At 34.5% G+C, this 15275-nt stretch overlaps 1 protein-coding gene across 1 annotated transcript; it reads left to right on the top strand.

The window, feature by feature from the left end:
- LOC129264401 (homeobox protein goosecoid-like) lies at positions 1–14743 on the top strand. Its single transcript, XM_054902275.2, has 3 exons — positions 1–588; positions 8273–8472; positions 11842–14743. Exons 1-3 carry the CDS (start codon positions 207–209, stop codon positions 12235–12237), a joined length of 978 nt encoding a protein of 325 aa, XP_054758250.2. The 5' UTR covers positions 1–206; the 3' UTR covers positions 12238–14743.
- The last annotated feature ends 532 nt before the right edge of the window (positions 14744–15275 follow it).

Genomic DNA, 15275 nt, shown 5'->3' with positions numbered 1-15275 from the left:
AATACAGAATCCAACTAGGTCGCAGCACGCGCGCATGCCCTCATAATGCTCTCTCACTGTCTCTTCAAGAAGAAGCTCTAAACTCCCTCCTCTCTTCATCCTTCGTTCATCTTATCACGTCTTGCTAGTCAAGAGAGGTCAATACCATAACGCGAAAGCAGCATCTGAGTTGGATAATTATCATTTCTGAGTGGTCACTCTAAGTGATGGACTATCATCTCCCCGACGTCGCCAAGAGCCGTTTTGCAATGAACGCCGCGTCGATTTTATCGGGCAATCTGGCTCATCCCGTGCACAGTCCATCATCGCCACCCTCATCGTCGACGACATCGTCTCCGCCGGCGACTCCAACTTCTTCAGCCTCCTCAGTCAAGCTACCATTCTCCTCCTCGCCGATCTCCCCGGCCATGGCGGCCTATTACAACCCCTACACCGGGTGTCCCATGACCAGTATGACAACTCCGTCTTTTACCATCGACAACATTTTAGCGCCCCGTCCCTATCCGGCTCTACCCCCGCGACATGCTCCTTATCTACCGCTAGCTCCTCATCCTCACTTCCCTCTGCTTCATCCTGAGTATCATTTAGGTAAGTGTATACATTTTTAAGTAAAATTACCCCCCAAAATGTTATTTGTCAATATAAAACGAAAACATCAGGGTTGACCAGCAAAATGAGCACCAGTATTATCATTACTTAAACTTGTGTTGTGTAGACTTTTTCTTTATTGTTCTTTCAGATCAATTCGCTTTTCAATTTGACAAAGGCATATTTTGTTAACTGATTATTCATATCCATACTCCATAAATCTATGCATTTACAATAAGAATTTCAGACTGAGAAAAAATATTTCAATCTAATCAAACATCTAAATTATGATGCGATCGTATGTTTTCTCTAATAACACGGTTCCATTCTTTTTAAAACACGAGATAAGGAATTGTGATTTTTTTTATTATAACGTACAAGTTAGTAAATGCCTAAGTACTCGAGAACTGGGAAACATATTAGGAACTTTATCCTTAAACAAATTTGAAACACTGCAAATTCACAAGAGGAAAGAGAAGATCACTTCATGTATTTCCCTGTTGTTTCGTGATGTAGATAAAAGAACGCGGAAAAGAATCCCACCTCCTTATAGAATTACACAACTAAAACAAAAGGAATCGCCTGTCCATTCCTCCATGAGTAATACATCGAAAGAAAACAAAAATGAGTCAAATTAATGTTCGGCAAAGTATTGTTTGTAATGTAAATAGTTATTCTTTTAGAAATTTAAAATCATTAAAGATTTTATACAAAATTTATGCATGTATTTCCGTTAGTAAAAATTATCACAACGCATACATGGCCTGTGTGTCTTTAGAAAGTCTGATTCGAATTATTTGGTATACCCTTAATTTGAAGCAAATTTGTAATTATTCACTAGATTATGCATGTCTTTCGTTTAAAAAAAATGTTTATTAAACAATAATAGCAATTTTATCGATTTTTTAAAATGAAATAATCAGTACGACCCAATCCATGCGTTGGATCAATGGGACTGTCAAAAATATCATTAATGTGTGTAGGCACCCATTGTTGGCAACATTGTGAAATCAAATAGTATTTATTTTCGATTCATTTATTGAGTCTTATTTATTCAGGGTTATCATTGAGATATCCATAGTATTAATTAGTCTTCCGAGTCACACGGTCTTGTCGTGTATCAAAATACTGTATGATGTCGCGAAAAATATATTGTATATTATCCCCAGCGAGGGTAATTAGATGGGATTCTAAACTTGCCATGACATTTTAATGAGCTTCATTTTCTTAGATTTATAGAAGCCTCTATGAAGCTATGAGAATTTTCTCCAAAAATCACCATTCGCATGACAATACAGTACACAAGAAGCCTGCGAAAGACGATTATGAGCTACACTTATTGAGTAAATAGGTTAAAATAGACAAAAAAACAAATATATATTGTTATCCAAATGAAAATGACAGATTAGCGAACGTTAGCAGAGTATAAAAGAATACCAGTGTTCCAGTCACGTGTATACTAGTTAAATTCACATCACATCAGGTAACTAGCGCTATTAAAGTTATTAATTCGATTAGGGTAAAAATTAGGACTAAAAATTACCTAGAATCATAATAATCTTGTTTATTTTACAAAATCTATAATTTAATAATATAATATAATGTAATAAATATATAAAATAAACTGTAATCAAGGTCATTACTATAATAAACTGCATGACCGATACCATTAACATGCTTGAACGGAAACTGATAATCACAAATGGGATACTCATTTGCACTCACATTTTGCCAATTAAAAAGAAATAATTATCGCGTTGACCAATTTTTTTAACAGGATTTCTACTCACTTTCATAAATTCTTGTGTCAACTTATCTAAAATTGTACAAGTGTGTGTAAGTTCGTTAAATGTACTAAAAAGTTAGTCAAAACTGACTGACTGTGTGTAAGTTCGTTAAATGTACTAAAAAGTTAGTCAAAACTGACTGACTGTGTGTAAGTTCGTTAAATGTACTAAAAAGTTAGTAAAAACTGACTGGGTTGTTTCATTTTTTTAGCCGTAGTTTTAAAGAAGATTAAGATCGATCACTTATTAGTCAGTTTGTCTGTGAAAAGATTTTTGGGCAATAATTTTTGCAATTTTCGAGCTTTTTGTTTGTTTGTTTTATTGTTATTTCTGCGTTCACAATACATTATCACAAATATTTATATTGTTTGTAATATACAAAATGATTCATAATGCATACAATATAAACATAATACATAATTTGAAGGGAGAAAAAAAATGGTGTGGGCATATACTTCACATTTTGATAATAAAAAAAGGAACATTAACACAATTTAATGAACGCAGGAGACCGCCATCGTGAGCGGTTAAGCTTGTAATTGATGGCGGCCTCTCTCTCTCTCTCTTCAAAACATAGATTTTCTTCCTGCATGTTCCATCTATAGTTAACCTTTTATTGAAAGTGACCAGAATTTTTGTGATAGACCAATTTATGTTCTCACTCAGCACCAAAAAACATATATGTTTTTAGTATTTTGTTCAAACATAAGAGAGGTATTTAACTTGTGAATTTCATTTAAAAAGTAAAAAGGAATATTTTAAAAATTATTGTTCGTTATGAAAGACAGTCATCAGGCTGATTATACATCAATTATTATCATCTGTCATGTTGGTGAAATCAATGAATGTAATATTGTCAAATAATCTTGTTATTCAAAATACATTAGTTCAAAATGCCGAAAGGGCGAAAATTATCACTAAATTTTGATGAAATTTAAAAGAACTAGTCAATAAATTGATTTGATATTCAAAACGCTTCGTTTTTAGGGGAAATCGATTTCTTGATTTCGTTGGGGTCAATGGTCGACAAGAAAAAGCTTGGACCAAATTAGACGGTTGTAAATGGTTTTAGCATTCCGTTCTTCAGGTAAGAATGTATTTATATTTCGATTCATTTATTGAGTCTTATTTATTCAGGGTTATCATTGAGATATCCATAGTATTAATTAGTCTTCCGAGTCACACGGTCTTGTCGTGTATCAAAATACTGTATGATGTCGCGAAAAATATATTGTATATTATCCCCAGCGAGGGTAATTAGATGGGATTCTAAACTTGCCATGACATTTTAATGAGCTTCATTTTCTTAGATTTATAGAAGCCTCTATGAAGCTATGAGAATTTTCTCCAAAAATCACCATTCGCATGACAATACAGTACACAAGAAGCCTGCGAAAGACGATTATGAGCTACACTTATTGAGTAAATAGGTTAAAATAGACAAAAAAACAAATATATATTGTTATCCAAATGAAAATGACAGATTAGCGAACGTTAGCAGAGTATAAAAGAATACCAGTGTTCCAGTCACGTGTATACTAGTTAAATTCACATCACATCAGGTAACTAGCGCTATTAAAGTTATTAATTCGATTAGGGTAAAAATTAGGACTAAAAATTACCTAGAATCATAATAATCTTGTTTATTTTACAAAATCTATAATTTAATAATATAATATAATGTAATAAATATATAAAATAAACTGTAATCAAGGTCATTACTATAATAAACTGCATGACCGATACCATTAACATGCTTGAACGGAAACTGATAATCACAAATGGGATACTCATTTGCACTCACATTTTGCCAATTAAAAAGAAATAATTATCGCGTTGACCAATTTTTTTAACAGGATTTCTACTCACTTTCATAAATTCTTGTGTCAACTTATCTAAAATTGTACAAGTGTGTGTAAGTTCGTTAAATGTACTAAAAAGTTAGTCAAAACTGACTGACTGTGTGTAAGTTCGTTAAATGTACTAAAAAGTTAGTCAAAACTGACTGACTGTGTGTAAGTTCGTTAAATGTACTAAAAAGTTAGTAAAAACTGACTGGGTTGTTTCATTTTTTTAGCCGTAGTTTTAAAGAAGATTAAGATCGATCACTTATTAGTCAGTTTGTCTGTGAAAAGATTTTTGGGCAATAATTTTTGCAATTTTCGAGCTTTTTGTTTGTTTGTTTTATTGTTATTTCTGCGTTCACAATACATTATCACAAATATTTATATTGTTTGTAATATACAAAATGATTCATAATGCATACAATATAAACATAATACATAATTTGAAGGGAGAAAAAAAATGGTGTGGGCATATACTTCACATTTTGATAATAAAAAAAGGAACATTAACACAATTTAATGAACGCAGGAGACCGCCATCGTGAGCGGTTAAGCTTGTAATTGATGGCGGCCTCTCTCTCTCTCTTCAAAACATAGATTTTCTTCCTGCATGTTCCATCTATAGTTAACCTTTTATTGAAAGTGACCAGAATTTTTGTGATAGACCAATTTATGTTCTCACTCAGCACCAAAAAACATATATGTTTTTAGTATTTTGTTCAAACATAAGAGAGGTATTTAACTTGTGAATTTCATTTAAAAAGTAAAAAGGAATATTTTAAAAATTATTGTTCGTTATGAAAGACAGTCATCAGGCTGATTATACATCAATTATTATCATCTGTCATGTTGGTGAAATCAATGAATGTAATATTGTCAAATAATCTTGTTATTCAAAATACATTAGTTCAAAATGCCGAAAGGGCGAAAATTATCACTAAATTTTGATGAAATTTAAAAGAACTAGTCAATAAATTGATTTGATATTCAAAACGCTTCGTTTTTAGGGGAAATCGATTTCTTGATTTCGTTGGGGTCAATGGTCGACAAGAAAAAGCTTGGACCAAATTAGACGGTTGTAAATGGTTTTAGCATTCCGTTCTTCAGGTAAGAATGTAATCGCAACGTAAAAAACAGGTGTGTTTGGTCTTATCAAGCTCAGCTTTTCTTTTTTTAAGGATGTTGTACAATCTAATCACTTTTCTTCGGAGGGTTTTAGCTGAGGGGATGTAATTGGTTGTCATTCAGGGTGAGATGTGTTTTTTCATCGTCAATGATATAGTAGGTAGCGATAAGCCTTGGACGTGATACACAACGTGTCAAGATTAACACCACGGAACAGTGCTCTCTAGAACAACCTCCTTTATTGAACATCGATTTGGGGGTTGAATGCAACAGCATTAAGCATGTTAAGATCAAATACAAAAGAACTATGGTTTAGCCAATTTCCCCATCCATTCAATCAGCCCCCGTTCAAAAAGACTACTCGTAATCACCCTCATTTTCTTTCAAGGCATTTACCAAAAACAGCTTCTTAAGATGAGCACAAGGTGTTGGTGTTATTGTAAATGCGTGGTTGGTGGTATACGATACAGTGTAAAACGACCGGACCATGTTGGGGGTGAGGTCTGGTCAGAGATGGCCCCCAAAAACCGCAAAACATTCTACAAATCAATAACCCAATTCTCTGGCTAATTATGAGGGTTAGGAAAAGGATTACGTCATGAGGGTTAATCTCAATTTCATAAATTGATGTGATGAATATTACAGTAGCACCTTGTTTGGATGTCAAGAGGCCAACGTCCTGAGCTAATTGTGGTTGAAATGAGAGAGAGAGAGAAGAGGTCACGATGACCATTCTTCCAAGAGAAAGAGAACTTTAATCCGATTGAAATACTCTTTTGAAGAGGGGTTGTCATTTCATCTCGGCTTTTAATAACCAATCTTTTAAAACCATTAACCTAAATCGGCCCCCTTTTCTGTATTCAACGATTTGACTCTGAGAACCCAACATTCTTTTTTTCTCTTTTACCCCTTATACATCTCACTCTTCTTCTCTTTCAGTTTTCATTTCGTCTTTAAAATAATGTTTTGTTCTTGGTGGTGTTTATTGTACTTCTGCTACTGTACTTCTTCTTTCATCTTCTTGAAATAAAATCACATTACCCTTAAGTTTTCATTTCGGTAACATTTCATATGGAACGGAGAGTGCATAATGCGAAGTTAATTTGATGATTTTTATTTCCCTCTCCCAATGAATACTTAAAGTGTTATACGGTCCTGTTATTGCACAGGACCTTCGAAGAAGCCAACATAATTTTAATTGAAATATATCAAAACTCAATCCTCGTTGATTTTCAATATGGAATCTATTAATCACATTCTGAAAGAATAATTATATCAACTACATGTTAATCTGTAATTATTTAAATTTTAATGAAATCCGGAAGGACGACAGAACAACATTCATACTGTTAAATTGTTTAAACAGTCCAATTTGGCAAGAAGGGGCCGACATTTTCCAAAGAGAATAAGTAAAGAATTATTTGAAACTTTTTACCTAATAAGATTTCGTTCGCTAAAATCTCGGGTTTTACACAAAGCGGTTTAAAAGCTCATTTCAGGATTAGTTAATTCTAACAAGAAGATTTACAGATTACATCAAACCAAAACGGATATTTTTTAGAAATCTGACAAGAGAATTAGCAGATTACAACTGGTATAAGGAGTTAAACCTTTGTATCCAATCTTCCTAAAATATATTTCGTTAAGTACAAGCTACATGCGTAACAAAAGGCATTACATGTCCTTTGCACGTTTGGTGGTGTATTATCACACAGTACTTAACATATTTGAGGAATAAAAGGTTGTAATATTTCGGGAACATATGGGGGCACCCCCCCCCCCCGATTTAAAAGTATTATTAGTAATGATGAATCTTAGAGGGAAAAAAAGAATGAAACAATATCGGCTTAATATGTTTAAGTTAAAAAAAAATCTTATCATGTCGAATGCACACCCTCGGATATCTAATTTTGTACATCACATGGGAGAGCGTCAGCTCCTCCCCACCCTATAGAGGGACCAAAATCTCACAAAATCGACACGATCGAGTGCGATTATTCACTATTTAAAACTTTATACTGCAACATCGCGCAAGAATGGGGGGGGGGGGAGGGGGAGTTTCAAAGTCCTTCCCAAGTAAGTTCATTGTAGGATAAACTCTCAACACTCTTTTTGTTTTAATCTCCACATTACCAAGTTGTCCCTGATCACGTGACATTGATGGATGAGATGAGCCATCGATCATTCTTTAATTCATTTGATTATCAAGCTAGCATATGCTAGTCTGCTTGTACTGATAAGATTAATCTCAACAACGTACTAAATTACATTCATATATCATGGCAAATTTCAGATGTACGCACCTCGTCGGTGTGGCATCTCTCAAACAGTTAGATATTTCACCATTTTAAAACTCGTTTGGGTCTGGAATTTGAAAGGAGTTTATACGAACACATTTAAAAACATAAACTGGTTGTTAGTTGCATAAGTAGAAGTGAAGTTACCAATTAGCGTTCAATAGAGCGGTCCACTACTTTAGTATAATTATTAAAACAATACGACATCATTCAAACAAGGACAAAACTGCTACTCTACTATTGCCATACGTCGTTCATTTTCCTGCTAGATCTTAAAAGTTTCCACCAGCATGATCAAGAAATCAAAGGTTCGGTGGCATATTGTTCTATTTTTATTTATTACTATAAATAGATATCTGAATTTAACTATCTTTCTCTCATCTGCCTAATCAGTTTCACTAAAATCATCAACAATTGCAAAAGACAAATATTGTTATAACAAAACAATTTCACAGCTAAAATACGAATTAAAAACAACATTTATCATAATAAAGTTTTCCTTTTTTTTTTAAAATGAAAATAAAAATTAAGCCAATGTTTATAAAATTCACAATATTCTCCCACAAATACGATATTTTTCAGCAACAGAAATAATGAAAGATGTATTCTTTTCTTTTGATTTTGTCATCAGCTGCTTACCATGCATACACTGCCTACCCCCATATGGACCTTTTGGCTCGCAATCAGAAGAGAAAACGAAGGCATAGGACCATCTTCACCGAAGAGCAACTGGAGCAACTGGAGGCTACCTTCGAGAAAACCCACTATCCTGATGTCATGTTGAGGGAAGAACTCGCCATCAAGGTCGACCTTAAAGAGGAACGAGTGGAGGTATGAATTACCAACGGGCGTGTGGGTGCACTGCAAAACTCTGGTGTTCATTTAACACCAGCCCGGAATCTGCATATGTCCTCACCAGAGAAGTATTGAAACAACACCAGTTTGGAATAAAACCGATGCTGTTTTGATTATAATTGGTGTCGTATAAACACCTATCTGGTGTTATACCAAAACCAAACTGGTCAGTGTTGTTTAACACTTCTCTGGTGTGGACATATATAGATTCCGGGCTGGTGTTAAATTAACACTGGAGTTTTTGCAGTGTGTGTGTGTGTGTGTGTGTGTGTGTGCGGAGTGGGGGTGTGTATGAAAGTAAGCGTGAGGGTGTGTATAGGTAAGGGTGAGATTGTGTGAGAATGTGTATGTACGTGAGTTTGACGGTGTGTGGGGATGTGTGTGTATAAGTGAGGGTGAGGGTGAGTGGATGGGTATGGAATGTGTGTGATTGATGTGACAGCTAACTAACAAAATGTAGGCTCATACGTCAAATAATATATCGTTCAGAAATAACTTAAGTTTGGTATTAGATTACGAATGCATATTCCTATGAATGAATTATAGAGAATGATTTAAATCTATCTGAATAAAGTATTAATGACAACTCATATTTCACTATGATAAACTTCTCCAGCCATTATCTGATCTTCGAGTGATCCCTGCATAATGAGTTATTATTTCCTTTCTGAAGTATAAATAATGTAGAAGGTCCCTTTAAAAGGTCTTTGGTATGACACACACACTCGGCCGGGGATCGAACCCACGACCATCCGTTAATGAGGCGGGCGCTCTACCACTAAACCACCATAAGTTCCGTGTTCACTCTGAACAAAAAGTCACAATCGTTGCAGAATGACAGATATAATTATTAAGGCAATTAAAACATTTTCACCTATGATTTACACTTCTCCGTTAGTATCTTTACACCCTTAGTTAATGGGATTTATTTTTAAATCTCAAACTATTTATATTCGAATCTTTGAAAATGTAAGTCCTAACCTAGAGCTTATATTAGTAGTCACTATCTGATCGCTATTTGATTTGAATCCATGAAATCTAGAGTGTAATATCATTGAGATAAAAACCCCGATAAAAGTTGACTTGTCAGAATGAAAAATAGCTAAGGTCGCATGTTTACAAGACTCTGTTAGTGTTAAAGACCACAATGACTACCATGTTCTGTAATAACTGTTTGCTTAGTATTGGGATATTTCCATTCACTATGAAATATTAGCAAAATATATCGGGCCTATACTCTTTTGAAAAGGCTGAATGTCGTTTGGTGATTACACCTTGCGCGAAAGAAATGACAAAATATTTGATGATGTACTCGAGAAGAATATTCATAAAAGATGGAGAAGTATGATAATCCTTCAATCCTAAGTATCTTTATCTGAGAACCCATCTTCTTCCCGGAGGGAAACTTTAAAAGAAACACTGATTTTGGGTTAATATCGGGTGTTTTCAATACTCGTATAAACTAACCATCAAAAGACAGCTATGAGTAAAATCACAGATAAGTATTCAGAAATGAAGATTAGTACGAAGAAAGCTCCCAGAGCTTTTAGCATCTATTGAAACGAGCGGGGGAGAAAAAACGCCATGTCTTATTTTCGGGATTTTCTTCAGGTTTGCCCAAATAAACACTAATCATGAATTTGCATGTTGAAGCGAGATTATGGCGTGTTCTTCTATCATAATATTATATGCAGCAGACTTAGCGGATAAACATATTTTAAATCCTTTAATCTTCAAGTATGTCTCATTCTATCCAGGGCATACGGTAAGAAATTGGTGGGCAATATTTACAAAATCATTTCAAAATTTAAATATTAAAGAAGGGATGGGAATTTTTTTTCATATCGCGTTTGTTTTTAGATTATTGAAGAGTTATACAAGAAATGAATAAATGGAAAAGCGAGTTGATAGCAATACAGAGCAAACTTTTCCCGGCTTTTTGCCGGGACCCCCTGCTTTTGTAGGGAACCCCCCTTTGCTATAGAAGAAGGGTATTCATGACTTACTTTTAAATAAGCCCTGATAATAAGAGGCCGCCACTCCCTTACTCATCATTCACTATGATGAAAATAAATATGCCCTGTTAGGCCCTGAGTTGCATTCTCTAAATTTGATAGAAGTTATTAAAATAATGAAATGGTGATTACAAACTTTACAATATCATGACTATAATTCCTTATTGAAAAAAAACATGTTGTGTTTTAACCTTTATTTATGAGAATTGGATAATTGGATATTTATCGATAAATCAAAAGTCTATATTGACAAATTGTGAGGTAACGAGATATTCAGCGGGATCTTGATATAATCCAAAATATTGTTAGCTGTTTAAAACTATGACTTTTGCTTTTTATAATAATTTCACTAATAATTGAGCATAATAAGAAACAAGTTGGGTCCAATAAATGGAGTCCTTCTGACAATAAGCGGTTAAGAGCAATTTACTCTAGTTATAATTTGTATAACAATGCTAAATTTACATAATACATTTTCAATTGATTGCAGATATTTTTGCAACACCCCTTAGTGTCATTAACACATAGCAATACGACTTCTTATCAACGGATGCGATGTAATACATCAGATATTTTCAGCAAAATAGTTATAGAATGATTTAGTAAAACTGCTAGCTTTGTTTTAAAGAAATCAATATTGCATGTTCGTACCCAGCAGTTTGAGGTAAATTATGGGATGTCACTTAATGAAGGGGCGGTAATAATATTGCAAAATCACGGACGTATATAGGTTGGAAAAACAGGCCTTAACACGGAAGTTTTAGGTCAAAGCAAGAGTTTGATAGATCTTTTAATATAAATCACACATTCATTATGATATTAACGAAATAAAAACTCTACATTCCTTCCAAAATGTGTGGATAATTGGTGATCAGAATATTGCTAATGGGTATGACGAATAGCGCCGATACTGATATATCGGTTGGAGGGGGGGAGATAAGCGCTTTTATCATATTTTTGGTAAAGCGCTATATAAGTACCTGTTATGTAAGGGAAAAAATGGGAACTTCTGCCTTCTATAGCTTGGCGCTCAGCATTCAGATTGGGAAGGAAATAAATTGATTTTGATTTGAGGTATATACCCGCTGATGGTAGAGCAGTTTTCTAAAACTAAAGTTGCTACCCTTGGTAACTCATACTAGCATAACTATGTCTGTATTATTTTTGAAGAAATTAACGCTCCGCTATCATACAAAAACAATATGGACACACACAAAAAGGCGATGTCAGAAAGTATAGTATAGGGGGCAAAAAAGACGATCTGCTATGTAAATCTATTTTCCAAGGTTTTAAATTTCTCATTTCTTTTTCATATTATATTTCTATTCAGGTTTGGTTTAAGAATCGTCGAGCTAAATGGAGGAAACAGAAGAGAGAACAACAGGAGGCTGCAAAGAGGGCTTGTGAGGCTTATAAGACCGAGTACGGGTCGAAATCAGAGAAAACCACATCATCTACTACTACCACTTCAAGTATCCCAACATCGTCACAACATGATCACGAATCTATGCTGCCACCGTCACTGAACGAAGCCAGCCGGCTCGCTACGGGACACTACCCCGGGGAACCCGCGCAAAGACGGGACAGTACAAACCCTTTCATGAGGCATCATTCAGCGGACGATGAGTCGGATTCTGACGGGCTAGACATGGACTCTCCATCGGGAAGCACTCGGTCTAGCCCCCTCTCGCTATCCCGTTCACCCTCAACCTCTCCAAGACATTGATGAAACGTTAATCTACTTCTGTATAAATAACATATTTTGAATTTTGTCATTTTGAATGACATCGACTGACTTTCTTCTCGTATTCAGATGATAATTTGTTTTGGTGAACTGCATGATACAGCCACACACACTCTCTCTTTCTCATCGTTCTGTGTTGGAGAGAAACAAAATTAACAGATTGAGGTATATAGTTTCAAATCACTTTCTTAACTGACTTTACGTTAGCAAAGTCTATTTCATTATTATATTTTGCAATGCAGGGGAATGTGAGTTTCTATTGACAATGTATTCAACTTATATTATGTGCAATATGTATCGTTTATTATAGTACAGTCTAACATGGGATTCACTTTGACTGTTTTGATGTGAATTATTATTTCAGTATTAATTTGCTAAGTTAGTATCTTTCCAGTCTATGATGTATCTCTGTAACGAAAAAAATATATACTCATGTAAATGTATTCGTATTTTTGGTGAAGGATTCTTTTTTTCGGAAGTCCTCTTGAAGAAATATTATTCTTCACCTATTCAAGATTAGCTCTCACTCGAGGTCGAAGCTCGAAAATCTGTAATCACCCCCGTTCTTTGATTTGAAAGGTGAAGAGGGTCATAAGAAATGCATGATGATGGTTGAGCTCCCCCTACCTTTAAGCTTTATCCCCGTAAGTGATGGGATTTAGGCGGATTGGTTCCGCCGTGCATAAATCACGGGTATGCAGCGACCCTTTACTACCAGAAGAAACAACTTATTATGTAAGACTTTCATTTCCACAGAAGGTAATCTTTAATCAAACATGTCTGTAAATGGATGCTTTATGGTGGAAGCAAGGATCAAATGAAGTAAACATCTACATGAAAAAAACATTGCCAGAGAGAGAAAAACAAACAAGGCGCGCTCATAATTATTATTTCCACATTTTATTATTAATTTCTTTTTTTTTGAGAGGGGGGCTCGGTTTGAAGCGACCAAATAAAACGGTGCATATTAACTCTAATTCTGTGTTATTTAATTCCTCATTCCTTAAACGTAATAAAAAAAAGAAAATATCACTTTATGTGTATTGTTCCATAAATTCCATATAGAAAGAGTATACCTTTTGTTAAATGTTCCATTCATTCCTCTGTTTATTCATATTCTCTCTCTCTCCAATCTATCTATCTATCTATTTATCTATCTGTCTATCTATCTATCCTTCTATCTATCTATCTATCTATCTATCTATCTATCTATCTATCTATCTATCTATCTCTCTTTCTTAGTCTATCTCCATCTTTCTCTTGATCATTGCGTCCGTTTGTGCCCCCTCCCCCCTCTCTCTCACTCTTTCTTTTCCCCTTTATCTCCCCCTCTCTCCCACTTTGTTGATAGTTTCCCCGCATCCAACCCGGACACTCTGCCTCTGCTCTATATATACCTACTCCCCCAACGCCCTCTCTCTGCCGTCTTTGGATTGGCGCCACCACAAGCACGCCATCACGTGGTCTAACTAAAGTTACATTGAGCATTGCGACGCCACTGACTGCTTTATGATAGCATGACAATCATGTGTTCATATACGGTTATGCTAATCTTCATAATAGTTTCAAAATATACTAGAAATATGGAAGGTTTAATCTTAAAAACGGAAACATTTGCTAAAAATATGCTAGCTGCTGACATGATATGAAGCAGTACTTATTACGGTGTGTGATGTCATTTTTCGTTGACTATTATTGTTGAATTATTATCAGATGATTTTTTTTTCCAAATGTACAGGCCTACGTGTAGTAATGCACTATTTGGTCAAGAATGCGTTTTGACAATCAACATGTAAATAACATTGTTTTCTAAATATCTTACTAATCTGAGATGTTGAAAACTGTATGTATATATTTGTAAATACATATAATGTATTTATGACAATGAACGCTTATGGATCCTGACATAATTATATAATAATATAACAAATGGAAGTATGCGATGACTTTTTATTTGCTAAATTTCAAAATTATTCCATTATATAAATTGTGTGATAAAGAAATATATACAGACCTCTTGAGTTTGTTTAATGTTCTTGAAGAACATTCAAGAAGCAATGCTGCTTCGATTTATGCTGGGAGACCATACAAAATAATGCACATAATATTAATATTGAAATGTCACAGATTTCATTTCAAGAGTCAACAAAGTATTTTCAGTCGAACTCTACTGAGGGTGGATCATTTATTAATATTAGTAGTAGTAGTAGTATGATTGATTGATACTATTATTACTATTATTATTATTATTATTATTATTATTTTCATCATCATCCTATATCATGAAGAAAATGTCATGAACAAGAAAAATGTATCATTTTCACATAGGATACTGGTATTTCTCCAAGAAAAAGACACTTTGAAATCGCCATTCCCAAATGATTTGAGTTTGTAAATGTATATATATTTTAGTCTTCGTGTCAACTTGAAAGACTACGTGACACGATGCTGTATAAGACGAAATCGTATTAAACTGACTATCAAAATACGTCATGGCTTCTCTTACTATTTAATTCAAGAGTCATAATATGAAAATTGATGGTAGTTTATAATAGTAAACATGAGAAAGTACTTAATAAGATATGAGAAAGGCAGAAAGAGAGAAAGTGAGAGAGAGAGATAGAGAGAGTGTATGTGTGTGTGTGTGCGTGTGTGTGAGGGTGTGGATGTGTGAAAACAAAGTATTTTCAGTGTGGATGTGTTGAAAAAAAATGTGTGTGATGGTTGTTTGTGTGTGTGTCTGTGATTGTGTTTGAGGGTATGAGAAAGAAAGAGGATGCGTGTGTATGTGTGTATGATTGATTGCGTGTAAAAAAGAGTGATGAGATAGAAAGGAAATGTGTGGGTGTGTGCGTGAGAGAGAGAGAGGGGGGGTGTAGAGAGAGAGATGGAAATAGCCGAATATCAAACACACATTAACCTGGTTTACCTTTTATCAACCTATTTGTTGTTTTTCAATAGTTGACCCCTCCCCCCCAAAAAATAAATATATATATAGAAATAAGCAGCAACGTTGAATT

Source organism: Lytechinus pictus, chromosome 7 (genome assembly GCF_037042905.1).
Source record: "Lytechinus pictus isolate F3 Inbred chromosome 7, Lp3.0, whole genome shotgun sequence".
Taxonomy (NCBI): domain Eukaryota; kingdom Metazoa; phylum Echinodermata; class Echinoidea; order Temnopleuroida; family Toxopneustidae; genus Lytechinus; species Lytechinus pictus.
This window is presented reverse-complemented; position numbering and strand designations above follow the sequence as displayed.